The 21,071-nt window shown below is 24.2% G+C and overlaps 2 protein-coding genes across 6 annotated transcripts; one reads left to right on the top strand and one right to left on the bottom strand.

Annotated features, from left to right (window-relative positions):
- Nucleotides 1–3,291: 3,291 nt before the first annotated feature.
- On the top strand, nucleotides 3,292–6,885 carry LOC128951710 (CSC1-like protein 1). The gene is made up of 10 exons (XM_054296965.1): nucleotides 3,292–3,742; nucleotides 3,820–3,893; nucleotides 3,956–4,325; nucleotides 4,391–4,586; nucleotides 4,651–4,754; nucleotides 4,837–5,306; nucleotides 5,365–5,692; nucleotides 5,750–5,943; nucleotides 6,007–6,616; nucleotides 6,698–6,885. The coding sequence occupies exons 1-10, from the start codon at nucleotides 3,569–3,571 to the stop codon at nucleotides 6,836–6,838; spliced, it is 2,661 nt and encodes an 886-aa protein (XP_054152940.1). The 5' UTR covers nucleotides 3,292–3,568; the 3' UTR covers nucleotides 6,839–6,885.
- A 3,373-nt stretch (nucleotides 6,886–10,258) lies between these two features.
- LOC128966235 (CYFIP-related Rac1 interactor B-like) lies at nucleotides 10,259–13,854 on the bottom strand. 5 transcript variants are annotated; one of them, XM_054313077.1, is made up of 6 exons: nucleotides 13,779–13,854; nucleotides 12,903–13,028; nucleotides 12,716–12,837; nucleotides 11,508–11,613; nucleotides 10,676–11,099; nucleotides 10,259–10,604 (listed from the first exon to the last, which is right to left on the bottom strand). In XM_054313077.1, the coding sequence occupies exons 2-6, from the start codon at nucleotides 12,970–12,972 to the stop codon at nucleotides 10,343–10,345; spliced, it is 984 nt and encodes a 327-aa protein (XP_054169052.1). In that variant the 5' UTR covers nucleotides 12,973–13,028; nucleotides 13,779–13,854; the 3' UTR covers nucleotides 10,259–10,342. The 5 variants fall into 5 exon arrangements, with proteins under 5 accessions (XP_054169052.1, XP_054169054.1, XP_054169055.1 ...); XM_054313079.1 differs by having other exon boundaries at nucleotides 13,772–13,848; XM_054313080.1 differs by having other exon boundaries at nucleotides 12,903–12,984; nucleotides 13,779–13,848.
- Nucleotides 13,855–21,071: the final 7,217 nt, after the last annotated feature.

The following is a 21,071-nucleotide window of genomic DNA, read 5'->3' as shown; positions in this document are numbered from 1 at the left end:
CAGATTTATTATATTTCACATACTATAGACATACAGTTTAAATATAAAGTAAATTATTAATATTGTAGTACTACTAACATAAATAGTATAATCGGTTTTGTTTGTTAAATGATATATAAATTTAATTTAATTCTACATAAAATTATATATTATTATACAATATTACATTTAAATTGTAGACAAAAGACTACTATTTAAATTTAATATATTTATATAACTTGTTTTCGCAAATCATTAGTAATAATAATCAAATATTTTTGAATAATTTTTTAGTCTATGCAATAAAAAATATCGTCAAAAATTATTACCAAAGTAAATAATTATTGTTATATAAATTATTTAAGATATTTGTAAATTAAGTTTAAACATTCGTCCAAAAATAAATTATATTAAATTAAATTATTAGAATTATTTAATTTGTTATACAGTATTTATATTTATTTTATTTATATTAATTAAAATAGTTTATAATTTTTAAAATTTATTTATTGCTTAATACTGTATTAATAAATGTTTTAAACAGAAAAGGATGTAAAAAATTATATGAAAAGTGTAAAAACATAAATATTTGTTAAAATAAAATAAATTCAGTAAAACTTTTTTACAGTTATTACTATTATAATTTATACTATTTTACTACTATAATTTATGGTATCTATAATATTTGTTAATTACATTTTAAATAATTTTGAAATATTTTTTATATATTCTAATTAAAATCAGTTCATTAAATTCGGTAAATTAAAAATTATACTTAATAAATAATTATCAAAATCATCTCATTTTGGATCATCTATATTAAACATTCACGTAAATTAAATTTTTTTTAATCTTTAAAAATTTCTACTTTTATTATTCGTCTCAGAAAATATTTCTCTGATATAGAAATATTTTTTTAAATAAATAGCTTTTAACCTATAAATTCTGTTAAGAATTATTTTTAATATTAATAAACATAATATACAGTGCAGTATATAAATTATAAAGTATAAGGTATGTGTAATATACTGTATTAAACAATTAAATAAATATATTAATTAAAGTTTCTAATGATAAGATTATCAACGATGATCAATACATTTGACAAATTTTAACAATATTAAGTTCAAATAAAACTTACCTACCGTAAAATCGTGTTTTTTATCCCATATGAAAATAAAAAAAATATGAAAAATAATATTTTCATACGGTAAAAAACTCGCATTTTTACCACCCCTGGTAAATTAAACAAATCTGTGGGTAAAAGAAAAATTGTGGGAATAGGGAACTGTAATGACCGATTATTAACAGTAATTTATTTAGATATTACCGGTAATATTTTTCAAAACATATTCAAAGGGTTTGGAACAACTCGAGACTTGTAAATACAAAAGTGGGAAATCATGAAAATATATAAAAACAGACAAATTATTATTCAAAGTAAAAACTATATTTTTTATATGATACAAAACTCGCATTATTCCCCTTGACTTACATATTTTCATATGGGGAAAAATACAAGATTTAACGGTAAACTTATTATTGTAAGATCATATTTATTGTATTGTTGTATTAATTGCTATTTTAGGGAGTGGTTGTATAAATGTCTTTAAAACTATTTGGCAGGTGATTGCATATAATCATATCATATTCAGTATTATATCATAAATAATTTATTACATTAATTTTTTATAACATCGTCATAATTGTATAAGTTAACCAAACTTATTAGCATTTATTATATTTTATATAAAATATATCATATATCATATATTAACACTATATGATTCAACAAAATTTGTTTAAGTAATAATTTTAGATTATTAATTCAATTTCTAACAACTCGTTGTTTATTTGCATCTAATAATTAATATTTATATTTCTTAAAATTAAGTAATCATTCCCAGGTTCATATAGTAATGTTATTATTATTATTATTATTTAAAAGGTGTATTATAATATGGTGTTAATAAATATTTAATATATATTTTACAATTGTTTACCAATTTTTAAATTATAATATAAAATATAAACGTTAAAATACAAATTAATAAGAGCACTATTTAATGGATTTTAATTTAACATTTTATTTTATTTGAACATTAATTTTTAAAAGTATAAACTCTAGAAACGGTCCTGGTTATATGAGAATTAATATTTACTATACTAAAATAATATAAACAATTTTGTATTAATGTCTAGGTCACTTAATAATCTTTAAATGTGTCATATAGTCAAATGTCTCAAACTTTAAGTTATAGTCAGTAACAGCCAATAAAATGTTTTATTAACTCATGATTTATTAATAGTTTTAGAAATATTTCTAATTATTAATTTTAATAATTATATAAATAATTTTTTTTAATATTAATATTCATATAAATATTTAKTATACACTTTCTTCTTTTTAAAAGGTATAACATTTTATTTGTATATATTATAAATAGAGATATTATAATAATAACTCATTATAATAATAATAATTTTTAATATAATTTTCTTGTATTAATAAACCATTAAATCAATTTCATTTAATGACAGGTAATGTTGAAAGACATTAAAAACAATATATAATATATATATATATATAGTTGATGTACAATACTGTAAATATAATCTTAGAAATATTTTATATAAAAAACATTTTTACAATTAATTGTCAGCAAATATTAAGTAAAATACAGTATATTATAAATTTATAAAACTATAATAACTATCATCTAATTATTGAATAAGTTTTTATACACATAAAATAAAACTGAATAAATATAATAGTTTTTATTTAATTTTTTATATAATTATTTTATATTAAATTTAAAGAGAATTTCTGAATTTAACTGAATTTTTCAATACATTTCATAAGTTATTTAAACAGAATTTATGGATAATTTAATTATTTCATACATATGTAGTATAAATGACATTTAAAAATAGGAATATTTATTATATTTAGACAACTTTTATGATTATATGGCAAACAAACTATTAAACAGCAAAATATATAATAAAAAATATTAGTAAATCAAATAAATTGTTACATAAAATATACATTTGTTTGGCATTTAAAGCGCACTTACTTTCAACACTTTATACGACATATTCAAAGTAATGGTTTAAAAAATCAATTATTGTTTTATTATAAACTAGTTTTTAAAAACAACAAAAATAACAATAAATCATATTTTCTGTTATATTATATAATAATATAAATAAAATACAAGTTTTTCTTTAAAATAATTAATATATTTATAATTTATGAGTCATTCATAGCATTCAATGATTGCGTAATTGATTTGTAATTCATTTGACAGTCGATTGGCTTTTGTTTGTATTATTGAATGCATTGAAGGAGTGATACAAACAAAACATCAAAACATTGAGTCAATTGAATATACCATTGATTTCTAGTCATTTGTGGTCACCGTTTGGATTCATTGGTGTCTTTGTTGACCACCGATGGCTTAATAAATATTTTGTATATATAATAGACAATTGTTTTGTTGTTATTGTCGATGCAATTGTGCTGACAATTGAGTGGTAAAGCAGTGATTGCGAGTCATATATATTTGGACATCGATTGTCCTCAAAGATGCTACACATGTCTGACTTACCCGAATGGATGGACAACATATTGATGGACAACCCGTCTAATAGCAACTTCACGTGTAATATCATTGTTCCCAAAAACAAGACCTATGTTGCGATCCAAAGGGGATGGGAAGGCATACCAGAGAGTGTTGTCCTTAATTTGATCTTATGTTTGGTCAGTCATTATATCGTTTGTTTGAAAGTTTATTATTACATATTTGTTATATATTTTATATATTAATTTAATTTCAGATAATGATTATGATATTTGTAATAACGCGACAATTGGCCCGAAGAAAACAAAGACATACTTTGGCCACAAATGAGTACATAATTTGTTTGTTTGTTATGAAAATATTTACCGATAATTATTAAATAAATTATATAGTGATTCATGGCTTCAATTTATTTACGGCGACCGCAAAAACAACTTTACCGACTGTGGGATCAAAGATAATACTCGAACACCGATTCCATATCATTTGCATCCATTGAATGACACAAATCTAATATTTCCACCGATACTGTCACCAAAAACATCACCAATTAATAGGTCTAATACGTCTACAACTATTGAATCGGTTAACGAACCTTTCGATAGCAATGGAGTCATTGAAGTTGAAATCAACGATAGTTTGCACAGAAATGAAGATATGAATACCACTACAAATATTGAAGATATTGTCGATAATGTCCGGCCATCTAATGACCAAACACACGACCAAAACTCATTGCTCGAAACAATTGCTACTTCTTGTGTATGTAAATACAGGTAGTATTTAGTATTAGATTTGGTTTTAATTTGCAATTTATTTCACAAAAGTCCAGCGAATCTCTTCGCAAATATGGTCACAGATTTCTGCACTTTATTTCAATCAAAGACGACCACATCTTAAGAACGAAAGGCAGAGATGCCTATCAATACCTAATCTTTCAGAAATATATTATCTATTTTTTAGCTTTACTTACGTTTGTCTGTTTAGTTATTGTATTACCCGTTAATATTCAGGGAAATTTTGGTAATTATTAATAATAATATTGTATTACCAGTAATGTAATAATGATTGTAATTATGTGATACAGAGGGTCGTCCAAAAGCATTCGGCAGAACAACAATCAGTAATTTGGACCCAAAGTCTGATTTGTTTTGGATTCACGCCGTTTTGGCCGCTATTATAATACCACTTGTAATATATATATATATATATATATATATTAATTGCTTTATCTAAATATATGAATAATTATGGATAAATTGTATATATTTAGGGTGTATTTGTTATGAATCACTTTTCTAAAGTAATCAAATCAGACGACGAAAACATAACTCGACGAACACTTCTAATTCGACGGATTCCTAAATTCAAGAACACTAAAGAAATTCTTATAAATTATTTTCAACAATCATTTCCCGATTGTCACATAACAGGCATTCAAGTGGTTCACGATTTTACAGATTTACAATCATTAGAACTGGAGTATCAAAATGCTGTCAACGCTAAAGAGTTTTGCGATAATTATCAAACCAAACACAACCAAAAATTATCTATACGTCCCTATTGTATGGGACAGTTAGGTTGTTGCTGTTGTTGTTTTTGCCAATCGGTTGATGGCTATGAATATTATAGTCAAAGTGTAGTTAAAATAACTGAAGAACTTAAGAAAGAACTGTCAAATATGTTTTCTATGCCAACCGGTTCTGTATTTATCACATTTGAGACCGAAAAACAAGCCATGGAGTAAGTCAATGGATTTTAATTATTATTTTTAAAAATTTTAATAATTGTTTTTTAATAGGATTTATAAATATTTAAAAGAAAGACAACAATCATGTCTTTGTTGTGTTTGTATAACAAATGTCATTACGTGGATAACCAGTGTTTTCAATGACAATCAAATTGATTCACTTGAATTGAATCGATGGCAAGTGTCATACGCTCCATATCCGGATGACATCAATTGGAAAGATCTGACAGTGGATTATAAGTGGATTTGGTTGAGAAAAGTGTTGATATATTTGTTTTTGTTTGTTGTCTTTTTCTTTTTGTCGACTCCGGCAATACTATTAAAAGGCATGGAATTTATAGCCAATCAAAAGTCAATTGATAAGGGAATCTTCAAATTTGTAAGCATTTTATTTATATTGATTTGATTTACTCTAATCATAGTTAAACACATTTAGAGCTCGACTTGGAGTGACTTTTTAAGTCCATTGCTTTTGATGTCAATGACAACTGTATTACCAATTATAGTGATCACAGCCTGCGAGCGCTTGCCTTTCAAGACAATCAGTGCATTAAATCACGCAATTATGTGGAAAGTATATATATTTTTGGTAATGATGGTCATTATATTGCCGTCGGCTGGTTTACTAAGGTATAGATATCTCAAATTTTATTAATACTTGTTGACTAAAATCAAGTTTATTGTCACTAATAGTACAAACGCTTTGTTGGAAAATATTTTTTCAACAAATGAAACGAAACGATTCCGATGGCAGTGTCTGTTTCCAGTAGACAACGGAGCCTTCTTTGTCAACTACGCACTACAAGCGGCACTTTTACAGAATACCGTTGATGTACTTCGTTTGCCGGAACTATTTCTTTATCTCTTTTATTATTTGCTGATCAGATCTCCTGCTGAATACAAAAACGCCAGAAAACAAGTGTTATTTGATTTTCCATTTGGCGTAACTTATCCACGATTTTTGCTTATATTTGCGATGACAGTGACATACAGTCTGGCCTGTCCTCTAATCGCACCGTGCGGTCTATTTTATATGATATGCAGGCATATCGTCGATCGCTATAACATTTACTATATTTACACTCCAACTAAAATCACGGGACGCATCCACTCGACAGCTGTCCTCTACGTACACATAGCCTTACTTATGATGCAATTCCAGGTCTTTACCTTTTTATTAATGAGAACCGGCAATACAAAGGTGACCGCCTTTTCAATGTTTGTATTATTGATTGCACTGTTGGTTTTTTCTGGACATTGCTTTTTCCATTGGTTTCGAAATATTAATCATTTAACTTATAGTGTAAGTTATTATAAGGGTTAAGCAGATTATAAATTTATTGTAGTATACAATAATTTAATTTGTTATTTATTGCAATTATAGGTAACAACTAAATTGAATAGAAGACCCAAGAAATTAGACTACTGTGCCTGTGGTTACGCTCCACCAGTTTATGGACACCTAATTAATGATGGAGTGGTTAATAAAGATGATTTGATGACAAATAATGATCATAACTCATAAAATAATAACATTTACAGTAATCGCTTGTTTCGCAAAATTTTTTTTACTACAATTTTTGTAGAGTATATTAATTAAATTACAGTACATATTACTACTGTATTTATACTTTTTAAAACTACTGTTATTTTCATTATTTATTTCATTATTAATTATGAATTATTTAGAATTATATTTTTTTGTTATTTTTAAGATGAAATTAATTTATTTATATTTTGTTGGAAAATTCTAAAATTGTATAAACGCATAAATTATATTAATTATATTAAAATATTGTAATAATTAATAACATTTTTACATGTTTTATGACTTTTTTATTGTATTTAATTAACTTGTAGTTAATAAGTGCCAACAATTAGAAATCATCGGTAAATTAATAGTTTTAGTATTATTTACATTTATATTTAAATTGATTTGTTAATTGAATTTTGTGAATATAATTGGTTTTGAGTAAAATTTGTGGTTAAAACAGATGCTCTTTTCTTAGAGTTTACTTTAAGCTCAAGAATAGGGTAGTCATCGCTATAAGAGGTTTTTCGGTTGAGTGTCTGAACTCTACTTTTAATATCATTTATTGAAAACTCATTGTCCGACTCGAGTCCGTGAAAATCAGTGACATTAAGCCGTGTATTGACGTTGACATCTGATTGATCATCGATTACATTGGAATTGAGTGAAGAATTTTTAAATCTTTCAAGAGTTTCATTTGTGATGACATTCTTACGTTTATTCATTGCTAATAATAATATGATGACAACAATGACCGGTAATCCTAAATAAATAATTAACTCATATATCTCTTTCATTTGAAATCCATCGATATTGCAATTAGTAATATAAATATCATATTTGGTATTATTTATGATAAACTCATCTTTAAAATGATTTCCGTTTGGAAACAGTATATCTTTTAAGACATTTGCACCAAAAATCAACATTTTATCCCTATTTTCACGAGTTATGGCCAGTTTTGCACTGCAATAACTAAATGAATTACCTCTTCGGTCTTCTTTATCAAACATTTGAATAGAGTTTTCATCAATAAATTGTTTGTATTTAAGATTGCCGTCAAATATATATTGATTCAAAAATCTAGCCATAAATGTCTTAAAACTATCATAAAATTCATTATCTGTACACTTATGTTGAATGCAAATATGTAAGGAATGACTTCTAAGTCTATAATATGGATCCGATTCTTCACGACTCATCTCTAATGTTTTATCCATTGGAATCCACTTTAATTGCAAACTCTGACCACTTTTATTGGATGAATGTGTTATCAATTGAATATACGCTGTGTTTGAATCAAAATAAATCATTTTTGGTCTTTGATTAGTTAAACTTGTTATCAAAAATGATTTTAATTTTGGATTAAATTTAAAATCTAAACCAATTCTCATATAATCCCCGGAATTGATATCAATATTCAAATTATTAACTATTATAAGAATTCCATACTTTCTATCAACTGTTCTCTTAAGAATCCAATTGTATATACAATTTGGTTGATAATTATTGGCAATTGTTTTATGATCAGTATAATCGGCGTCAATGGTTTCATTCAATAATATAAATGGATATTCCTTAAAATTGACATCAATTTTGAATGCAATTTTGTTGTATATTTTGGTTTCAATAAGTTTGATATTTGGTTTAATGAATAAATCAATTTGAAATATAATCATATGATTGTTAAATTCTAATATTAATCCATTGACTATTGTTTTATTAATTTTACTAAATTTAAATTCTTGATTTCTGTCTTCAATAACAACTTGGCCTTCAATATTAATTTCGTCAAAATATAGTTTGTTTATAATTATTTGATTCATTGAACTCGTATTTTGATTTATAGTAATTGTTAGACTCTGTTATTTAAAATTAGTTACATTTTTAATACTGATTATTACTTATTATAGCAAAAAATATGATTACTTACTTGATTTAAATTATGTGCTAATAAATCAAAATCACATTCAATACAAATATTTCCCGAATCAGATTTATTCAAATTGTTTAATATCAGTGAATCTGATCTCTCGAAACAATTCCTAAAACAAGTTTCATATGAATTGATAAATAATAGATGAAAAAGTGTTAATATACTAATTAATACAATTATTAATTGATTTGCCATTATATCAAAAGTTAATTACAATTTGTAGTATTTTTCGTATTTATTGTATTACGAATCTAATAATGTAATATTTTATATTGAAATAATATATTTTACAATATAATAAATTAATCTTATCTTAAATATAATTTAATTGTTATATAAATATAAAATAACGTCAAACATAATAATTGCATTTTCAGATCTTTATATTTATATTGCATTATTAAATTAATCAATTACAGAGTATATTTTTGTTTATTAAATAAAATTAAAAATTAATTTTATTTTACATATTTTTTTAATTTGACAATTATTCAATATGTTAAAGTAATAATAATAATAATAACTTTGGTTTAATTTGAGCATAACAATTTATATGATTACAATTGATGTAAAAGTGGATATGATATTCTTTTAAAATAAGTTTATTTTAAACAATTATTTAAATTTTTGACCAATTTTTAATGATAGTTTAAAACATACGCTAAATAATGATTTTTGTCACAAATTATATAATACTATTACTATAATGTATTATATTTATATGTGACATACAAAGCTTGTATTTATTACATATTTGCAATAATATATAAATAACATATATAGTAACTATAATATTGAATATAAGTTATAGAATCAAGTTTGAAAATATTAAAATTTTATAACTACACTACTTTGATAATAATAATAATAATTAATTAATTTTAATTAAATAAATTTAGATAACAATTTGAAAAGTAGCAAAAATTAAATATATTTTTAAACGAATTATTCATTAATTAAATATACTTTTGTTTAATTTTGTTATATTTTAGGCAAACATTAGTGTAGGCAGCTTTCAGGGACATTATATCGTAAACATTAGATAAATTAAAATTAAAATAGAAAAAAATATAATTTTTGAATAAAACTCTAATTTATTATAATCACTGAATGATTAAAATCAGAAACCAATTAATAAACATATATTTACTTACAAAATAAGGAAAGACATTAAAGAAACAATTCATTAATATTTGTATTGCAATGCATTGCATAACATTTATAACAGTAATAAATTCTTTTTAATTGTAAAAAAGTTAAATTCATTAACGTATTAACGTATAACACAATTTTAAAAATAAATTTTATTCAATTATGAATTGCAATTTTTTAGATCTCAATTAGAGCTTAACTTAATTAGTAATTAGATTAATGTAAAAATTAATGAACAATAGATTGATTTAAAGTATATAACTGTTTAATTTTAAATTAGAAAATTACCAGTTTTTAATCTTTATAGCAATACAGTAAATGTCAATATTTTTGGTAAAAAAATTGTATTTTAAAAGATTGTTTTTAGTATTTATGATAACAATAGTCTAAAATAATTATTATAGACTACTTTATGTGAGAAGATTTTTGATATTTTTAGGTGTTGTCACATCATTTAGATGACGAGTGGTATACCTGAGGGCATTGAGTAAGCCTTCGACCACATTTGGTGGCTGTTCTTTGAGGACTTTGATGGATCCGCGGACATCAATATGGGATGACTTAACAAAAGCTCCGACGGGATGCACGTGATCGTAGAGTATGATCACACCGACCATCACTCGTAATACAAACAATATTGTGTCCTCTTTTTGGAAACGCGAATAAAATTCACTGCAATTATTAATTTTGTTAATATTAATTGTAAATAATTTGTATTAAATTAAATTATATAAATACTAAACTGATTTTCAATCATTCGTTGGCAAACTTTAGCCATCGTTCCTAACGTTTCGGTGGTATTTTCGATGGGAAGCTCTTTGTTATTAACAACAAAATGTGAGGTCGAGTCTGACAATACTTTAAGCATAGGAGTCGGCTGAGCATAAAATAGAGACATTCTGTTTGCCACTTCGTTACTAATATTGACATTGTTTTCGGCAAATATCGGGTTATCCTGATTTGCGATCCGAAGCCGATTCACTGTTCGTCTATAATAACTGAAGTCATTTTGAATGGAGGGGTTAGTCATCTTGAGGTCATCAAACTTGAGTACAAAATCTAATATCTCTGCAAATTGTTTGACTAACGCCTGCTGTGTCTCTAAATGTTGGCGCGGACTCATCGACCCGGAGCACAGCGCCGACAACACTTTCGGCACACAATCCTCTGTAATCATATCAATCAATTTATTATATACTATACTATTATATTAATTCAGTTAATGGAAATTTAGTTTCTATACAAAACTAATTAATTTTAACATTATTTCCTTACTATACATAAAAAACTAATAAAATAAATTTATATAACAATATAAAAGATTATATTTTATTAAATATTGCTTTATTATATATATTTTAACTCTTATGTAAATAATGTATTTCTTTTTGTGTAAATTAATATAAAATTTATATTATTGTAATTTACAGTATACACTGTTACTTGATATATACAGTACTGTATATATGATACTTAAAATGTTTATTATTTAATTATAACATTTTTAAACATAATATGAGTCATAACTGGAAAATTGTCGATATATTGAAATAATTACTAAACCAAAAATCAAACCTAATTTGAGTGAAAACTGGTAGAAATGTTTGAGTTTATTAACGAGTGGTAGGACTGCATCCCAGGCTTTGATCTGCTGTTCTTCATTCAACGGATTTCCGATTGCCTGTAAATATCAGTACAAAACATAACATTATTTTTACATTTATTCAATATTATATTTTATTCAATTTATGTATAAATAATTATATTATTTAAATATGCCATTAATTTTAATTAATATCAATAATTTATATATTAATCTTATTATTCTTTAAATTTAATATTATAAAAAGCATATACAATAGGCGTTATTTTAAACAAACATATTATAGATACATAAACTAATTACCAATATATTAAATACAATTATTTAATGCTATTTTTGTTACAAAACTTTGCAATTTAACAACCGGTAATTTAATAGATGCATCAAAAGTCAATAATACCAAATTAAGTTATGCCAAAAAACTTGTATCAAATAATAAATAAACATTTTTAATAAGTTATAATAATCATGATAACTATTAAAATAATGATACAGTATAAGTTATATACAGTTTATACAGTATAACTAAAAGTTACGCTAAAGTAAGCACTGGTATGCAAGTGATCGGTCAGGTGTTACCAGACAGTTGTGGTCATTAGTTGGTAACATAAATACAATATAAACTAATTAACTTATATTATTATTTTTTATATTTACTGAGAATAATAACTCATTTATTTGACAATTATTATTGTAAATGTAGTTTTTGTCGTTATTTTGCTTTTATAAGTATAATAATTATAAATTTTTGAACTTTTAAAATATAATTTAATGACTTACTTAACATTGAGTTTAATATTTCTATTTCATATTAGTATTAAATAAATGAATGAATCATATTTTTAAAAATTATATATAACCTTAAAATATATTATTATTATTATTATTATGCAAAATAATGATTTGTATCATATTTTAAATTTATGTCAAACAAAAAAATATTTTTAATTAATTATTTGATACCAAAAAAGGACAATCGGATGAAAAAGTAAAAAAATAAATTCAATGTTAAGAATAATGAGAAAAATATCCTTCAGTCAAATGATTGATAACATCTTTAAAAATTTAATGAATTGTCTCTTTCATAATAATTATCATAACTTATATTTATAATAATTGTTTAAATTACTAATGGATGTAATACTTAATTAACAAATTAATTGGACAAAAAAATACAAACCTCTCTGATCTCAGTTCCGGCGCCTTTATATGTCTGTAATGCAGACAATATATCATTTGCTTCAATCAAAACACATTCAACTAATATGTAGACCTCCTTCTCAGTGTCTGTCGGTCGGGCATCTGATCCAACAATAATAAGATTTAAATTTGAGTAATGGTCAGACTAATCAACAAGTGATACATACTTTCAAAATCGACAAAAACATCATATTTTGGCGTTTCATCCCTCGATAGCAGCCGTAATAAATTTCCCATTATTTATGATATCTAATCACAAATTCAATACAATTTGTATAACAATTTTGCCAAAACTTAAAATGTCAATTGATTTATACGCAAAAATATTTGCGATTTTAATAAAACGTTTTATTTATAAAATCAATTATTTGGCGGAAGTTCGGTATATGGGGGTTGCCCGAGGGAAGCGAGGGGATCATTTATAGATACCTTGGGTTATAAGGATTATATATATATAGATGTCAATGGCCGGAGGTGAAGGGTCAAGAAGCTGGACAGGTCATTACATATATATGACATATATATATATATATAGTAATATACATTACATTTTTGTAGTGTTTCTTTATAAATAGGTTTAGGTTGCGAGGCCTACACCAGGTTAGGTAAAAGGGGTATTGCCCGAGCGTAGCGAGGGGGGCTTAATGTATACCCAGGATATACATATTATCAGGGTTTTAAATGTGGCAAGAATAAACAATAGATGCCAATTTTGCCAAATATAAACCCTTTATAAAACATTGTTTTTTAAAACCCTGCATATGATACAGTAGCAGTGCAGGCATCAAACTTGTCTACCCGTCACCAAATGACAATTTTTAATGTAAAAATTGAATAAAATTAATTGAATAAAAAATTTTAAAAATTAAAAAAAATATTTTTCTTTAACTTCGGCCATTGATATTTGGTGTAGTGATTCCCCCCTAAACTTTAAAACCCATACTCTAAACCCCCCAATTCCGCCCCCCAAATTCCGAACCCCCGCCCAATTATTTTTATTAGTAAACAACAATTTAATTAAAAACTTGTGTCTCACTTATTACCGGTTATTAAAAACATATACACTTTTAATAATTTTCTAAAATTGCATTACAATTGCAAACAAATATTTTGAATCTTTCGTTAATAAAAAAAATAATAATTTTAAATATAACTAATAATTATAACAATAATTGGTTTGTTTTTTAAATCATTTTCATTTGAAATGTATACACAAACGAGATTTATATAACATATCAATTGAATACACGTTTAACTGTTATTTTTGTTAATACCAATCATAACATTCAACAAAATTCAATAAAGTTATCACATTATAGACCAAAATTATTGGCAAAAATCATTTAAATTAATTAATATTAACAACATTTACCATAATTTACATTTGTTTAATAAAATACTGACAAAACAACTTATTTAACAAAACTATATAAAAAGTGACAGATTTTGCACTCAAACTGTTATCAAATTGTATACAATATATTGAATATCAAATAAATGAGTGAATAAACTAAAAATATATTAAATTAATGACATTTAATAGTCAGATAAATGTATTGTTTGACAATCATTTAGTGTCGCTTTTATCGATACAATTCAATGTTGAGATTATTTTAAATATAAATTATATTTATAGACAAAACATAACAATAAAATCAAAATAACATAACTATTGAGTATTCAATTGATTGCTATTTTATATTATAATAAAACAATTTGTATTATTAGTTAGTGTTTCATATAATTTATTAACAGTGTATTGGATTGCAATCAATGCAACACTAGTTTAACAACAAAAGCAATGCATTCAAACTTCACTACAAATTGACACTCATTTGTGTTATTCAAACACTAATACAACACCTCTTTTTCAAACATTATTTATGGATTTAGTTTACAATCAAAAAACTTTATCATTTGATTGTTATAACAATTATTGTTAAAATTGATTGATTTTATTCAAAATAATTTGACAAAATATTTGTCAAATAATGTAAACATATGTATAGTAATAGTCATAATTGTAGTGTTTGTGTACAACACTATACAAAGTGTTATAATATTATTAATATTAATAATACATATAATAGTTATATAATAATTGGGAAATGAACTCAATTTCAATGCATTCATACAATAATTGAGTCACTCATCGATCTATACATACATTACGTTGTATTGTATAGAGTGATGGGTTGTCATAGAAACGAGAGAAACAAACAATCAATTCTAATGAGAATATTATTGGAAAAAGTTTTGCAATTGTTTTAGAATTTTGTAATATTTAGGAATCAATTGATATTTAAAGACATTTAAAGATATTTAAAGACATGAATGACTTGAAGACTAACACCAATGCAGACATCAATACTGACATCATTGCCATCAAGAGTGCCATTCATGACATGATTGCTAGTATTTCAACACAAAGTCAATCCAATGATTTTCACACAAGACGTGACCAATTAGTGCCACAAATGCAGTCAAACATTGAAAGACAAGAACAAACTGACCATCACTTGTCTCAACAAAAACTAGACATCAATGGTATCAACAAAAGCAAAGACATCAATAACACAATCAATGACAATAACAGTAACACTGAGAGCAGTGATGGCGATAATGATGACCACAAACAAGTGTGCGGTGACCAACACTCGGACGATTCAATTGTGCCACAAATGGATAATATTAACCATAACAAGCGGTCACCCGATTCGGTGATCATAAGCAGTACGAGTAGTTGTGATGAAGAGTCAGATGAGAGCTCATTGTATGAGACAACAGATGAAATTAACAATAAAATGATTGTCACCTATGGTTTGGATCCAATACGTGTCGTCAGGTTTCCCAAAGTTGACATTAAAGTAGGTCTCACTCGACTCAAGAGATCGCATAACAAGAAGTTTAGAGTTGAAGAATAAATAATATAATAAACAATTTATTTTTAATGAAATTCATTACAAATTAGTTATAATTTTATTGATATTTAATTAAATTTAATTATATTAAAAATAATATAATAGTCATTATCTTAAAAATTTTCATTATTCTTAATTAAATCTTTGAAAAAAAATCAAATTTCAAAATACATTATAATATTTTATTTTGTTTTTTATTCATTTAATAATATAATGTAAAGCTTTCATTACAAATACCGATATTATTGTAAATATTTTTATTTTTACTTATCTTTTATAAAAAGATATTTACGTAACAAAAATGAATATAAATTGTTAAATAAAAGAAAACTAAAGAAATTTCTTTGAAAATTGTCTCACAGTTTATAAGTGAAACAATTTGTATAATATTTTTAGAAACATTTTTGTCATTCATTAATATTAAAAAGTTATGTAAATTACTGTAAATTATTAATGTTATAAAGCATTTATATTCTCTATATTATATGACCGTAATATAAAATGTACAAAATATTTAATGTTAATTATACTGTAATGTATATAATTTATATATAAAATAAATAATTAATATTTAAATAAATTACAAGTTTTATGTATTTTTAAAATTTGTTTTTAATTATCTAAAAAAGAATAAATTTCATCAAATTATTTATTTTATAGTAACTATAATTTAATTTAGTATTAATTTAAGATATTGTAAAACTAATACAATATGTGACAAATTTAACTATGTGTTTGAAAACTATTTTTGATTAAATATGTTTTATTTTTAAGAAAATATTTCTAAAAATGTATCATAAAAATTACAAATAAAATATTTTTATTAGTTTTTAAATTATAAAAAACTAAATAAGAAATCTATCTATACTTCTATACTATTATATAATTTAGAAATGTTTGTCATATTTATTACAAATAATTACTTTTAATGTGTAGGCGATTATTAATAATTTTAATTTATTAAATAAAAAATTAATAAATAAAAAAATATACTGTTTATAATAAACTGTAAGCGCGTAAGTATTGTTGCACGTGTTTTAAGCTAACTATTGATACACATTTTATTACGTGATCTAACGTTATATTATAAATTAAAACCAATAACTTGTGTGTCCATTAAATTGGCACTCAAGTAGACTCCATTACTTTTGGTATTTATTTAAATTAAAACATATTCTAATTTCATTCGAATCAATGTCGAGTCTAATGGCGTCCAATTGAGTGTCAATCTAATGAACACTTATGTTATTGATTGTAATTATAAAGTAACGTTAGATCTCCACGTAATAAAATGTGTATCAATAGTTAACACGTGCAACAATACTTACGCGCTTACAGTTTATTATAAACAGTATATTTTATTTATTAATTTTTTATTTAATAAATTAAAATTATTAATAATCGCCGACACATTAAAAGTAATTGTTTGCGTCACACAAATTTGATACAAACATTGAACAAATTATATAGTAGTATAGATTTTCAACAATTTTTTTATAATTTAAAAACTATTAATTTATTTTTTGCAAATTTTATGTTAGATTTTTTTGGAAAGTTTTCTTTCAAAATAAAATACATTTCATCAAAATTGAACTATTGGTTTACAAAATATAAGCTCTCAAACATTCAAAGTTTCATATACTGTAATATACAATATATATAAATTTGATATTTGATTATAAAAATTATCGCACAAACAGTTTGTAAAACAAAAAAGTATTTTATATAAAATAAATGATTTATTGTTATAGTTATTCACAGAATATAATAAAGCAATGAATGCAATGACTAAAGAGATAAAATAAGAAATATATAGTTATTGAGAATTGTTATCATTTATAATATGCGACAATAAATTTGACAAAATTTTTAGTTCAATACTTTTGTAATCATTGAATAAATCTTAAAAATATGAAAGAATACGTATTTTAATAGAAATATTATATAAGTTTACTATAGTATACATTATAATATAAATATATAAAAAACAACAGTAAATATATACAAGATATGAGTTGTCTATATTTGATAGCTTGTTGTGATATTAACTAACATATTAAATGAATAATATTTTTAAACAAAATTAAATTAATTGTTTTATAATTTCTCTCTTTCTTTCTTTCTTTTTCTCTATCTTTTTCTAATCTATTAAAAACATAAATCATAATTAAATCCAAAACAACTTGAACTTTAAAATTAATAAACCGTTCAATACATTAAAAACAATTTAATTATTTTATACAGTATAACAATATTTTCGTTGTTCAGATAAATGGGTTTTCTTTTTGTTTCGTTTCAAACATATGAGACTATCTTTGAAATTAATTTTCGACATAATTTATATTAATAAAATATATCACTAAAAACTTATATAAAATTAGATTTGTATTGAATTAATTTATATCAGTCGTAGATCTGGTTATAATGTTAAGGCATACAATTGGTGCGACAAAACCATATAATATCTTAGACTAATATAAGTCGACTCTTAAAAAATATATGGTTTTCTTTTCATAAGCATATTGTATATCATTTTTCATTAAAATCTATTTCTTGCTCTAAGATATGATATGTTGTGCTCACGAGTCGAGTCACTTGAATATAAATATCAAATACATTAATATAATAGTGGGAACAGACTGTTAGCCAATTGAAAAGAAAAACATTAAGAGAAAGAGAGAAAGAGAGAGAGAGAGAGAGAGAGAGAGAGAGAGAGACGATTATATAAAAGTTGAGTGAATCTAATATATAAATCAAATTTTTGGTCGCAAGTAGTGAAGTATTAGCTTAAGAAAAGTCACGTTCATCTGTAGTGCCATAAAAAGTATAGGAAATTGTGTGAAGTCATCACCAAATCATTGATCGCAAAACTCATACCATAACAACAATAGTAAACATTTTGTTTAATATATAAAAGCATTCATTAAAATCAATGATAGATTGATTATATAGTTTGAAGTGTTTTGGTTTATAATTAAATTAAAAATTCATTGAAAAAAATCATTAAGATTTGATCTTTTAAACAGATAAACTCGATATACATATAAAATAGTTTATAAAATAGCACTACTTTTATTGATATTATTATATGACATTAAATGTGAGTAAATTATATTTGAAACTTCAATCGATTGTTTCCCAAAGCGATTGATAAGACATTACGAGACAATTGTATTAAAGTAGCAAAAAATCATTAAATGAGTTCAACGAAGAAAATAAAATCAAAGCTTCTGAAGGAATTCAGAAAATAAACCAAACAAAAGCAAAACTCAAACAACTGATCGATATCTTTACCATCAATGAAATGGTCAGACATACTGACAAACAAACACTAACCTCGGGAGAGACCTAACAGTCCAGAGTTCACAGCAAAAGTGGATTAAACATAAAACCATTATATTATATGTTTGACATATAAAGCTCTTTTGTATTAAATAACCATCAAATTCAACAATTATGTTATCTATTGATTTAATATATACACTATAAAGTTGACCGAAAAGATAATTGTAAAACTAATTAAACTAAAACCTAACATTACATTCAATTCTAGCATTACAAAAATTGTCTCACTATAAGTTAAATATATATACTGTATATTATACTTTATATTATATATATTGTAAATTTATTGTAAATATAAATTTATATAATTCAACAAAACTAAAATAAAATAACAATCATTAAATTATTTTGTGGTAAAACATTTTATTAAATGATTAAATTGGTCGATAACTTAAAGAAATTGAAATTTTAATCGTTTATAATTTAAATGTTTTATTTAATTCATTAATTTTATGTTTGATTTCATTACAAAGTGTATAAATAAGAAATGTATTTTAAGATCAACTCTTTTAAAGTAAATATTTTACTCTTTATTTAAACTAAGATTGACTTTTACTTGACTACAGGTGTGTTTGAATTGTATTTGCAAAGTGTGTGTGTATGTGTGTGTATGTGTGTGTATGTGTGTGTATGTGTGTGTATGTGTGTGTATGTGTGTGTAAGTGTGTGTAAATGTGTGTGTGTGTGTGTATGTGTGTGTGTGTGTATTGTGTGTATGTGTGTGTGTGTGTATGTGTGTGTATGTGTGTGTGTGTGTGTGTGTGTGTGTGTGTGTATGTGTGTGTGTGTGTGTGTGTGTGTGTGTGTGTGTGTGTGTGTGTGTGTGTGTGTGTGTGTGTGTGTGTGTGTGTGTGTGTGTGTGTGTGTGTGTGTGTGTGTGTGTGTGTGTGTGTGTGTGTGTGTGTGTGTGTGTGTGTGTGTGTGTGTGTGTGTGTGTGTGTGTGTGTGTGTGTGTGTGTGTGTGTGTGTGTGTGTGTGTGTGTGTATGTGTGTGTATGTGTGTGTGTGTGTGTATGTGTGTGTGTGTGTATGTGTGTGTTTGTGAACATTATTAACATTTATGTAAGAAATTCAATGAATAGCACATATGATAATGTTTTTTACTTTAGTCGAGCCATCAATTCATTGATATTTTCAAAATAGGGAAAGAATTCATAAGAATAATGAATCAAAAAGCAAAAATAAAAGAAGAGGAGAGAGAGTGAGAAAGAGAGAGAGAGAGAGAGAGAGAGAGAGAGAGAGAGAGAGAGAGAGAGAGAGAGAGAGAGAGAGAGAGAAAGARAGAGAGAGAGAGAGAAAGARAGAGAGAGAGAGARAGAAAGAGAGAGAGARAGAGAGCATAGGAATGTTGTAAATACTTTTTAAATAATATCACTTTTTAAAATATGTTTCAAATAATGTTAGATAATGAGAAAATTTATATTATATTATAATAATTTTATTATATATTATTATATATTAATAAATAATATTATAACTATTTATACTATTTAATACATTATTATTATAACGAGTGGGATACAAAAATGAGACAAAATTTAATACAATAATATAATATAATAGTTAATACAATACAGTTTAAATTATTGTAATTAAATTTTGTTTTTTATTTCTTTTACATTAAAAAATATTTCACTAAATATCATACAGACTGAGTTCAAGTGGTGTTTGACTCATCTTTATTTCAATATTTAAATATTAGACAATCGATAGACTGCTCTTTTCTGGAGAAGCTTGAGATCACAATCCCATCAATAAACATAAAAATGAAAAAACTATAAAATTTATTTTTAAAATTTGTTTTCAATAATATAATAGTAAACGATATATAAATGTTAATATATTTTATAAAGTATACTCAAATTTATAAAAAGTTCATTTATATAATAAATTGTTTATTATTATAATATTCATAGAAATAAAAACAATTTAAATTGAAGATAATAATCAATAAATAAAGTCATAATTAAAAATAAATTTGTAAAACAATATCAAAAATTAAAGAATCAAAAATATAAAATATTAGTAAATAAATATCAAATATATAATTGAATGATATTACTTAAAATA

Source organism: Oppia nitens, unplaced genomic scaffold (assembly GCF_028296485.1).
Source record: "Oppia nitens isolate AA-2021 unplaced genomic scaffold, nextdenovo-longstitch-racon4-pilon3 scaffold1_pilon_pilon_pilon, whole genome shotgun sequence".
Classification (NCBI taxonomy): domain Eukaryota; kingdom Metazoa; phylum Arthropoda; class Arachnida; order Sarcoptiformes; family Oppiidae; genus Oppia; species Oppia nitens.
This window is presented reverse-complemented; position numbering and strand designations above follow the sequence as displayed.

What these genes read in the sequence shown, in the direction of transcription:
- LOC128951710 (XM_054296965.1), top strand. Translation starts at nt 3,569, where the DNA reads ATGCTACACATGTCTGACTTACCCGAATGGATGGACAACATATTGATG. An exon ending in CCGCTATTATAATACCACTT is followed by an intron (nt 4,755 to 4,836) that starts GTAATATATATA and finishes GTATATATTTAG; the next exon opens with GGTGTATTTGTTATGAATCA. An exon ending in CCGTCGGCTGGTTTACTAAG is followed by an intron (nt 5,944 to 6,006) that starts GTATAGATATCT and finishes TGTCACTAATAG; the next exon opens with TACAAACGCTTTGTTGGAAA.
- LOC128966235 (XM_054313077.1), bottom strand. Translation starts at nt 12,972, where the DNA reads ATGGGAAATTTATTACGGCTGCTATCGAGGGATGAAACGCCAAAATAT. An exon ending in CCAGTTTTCACTCAAATTAG is followed by an intron (nt 11,100 to 11,507) that starts GTTTGATTTTTG and finishes ATATGATTACAG; the next exon opens with AGGATTGTGTGCCGAAAGTG. An exon ending in CAACGAATGATTGAAAATCA is followed by an intron (nt 10,605 to 10,675) that starts GTTTAGTATTTA and finishes TAATAATTGCAG; the next exon opens with TGAATTTTATTCGCGTTTCC.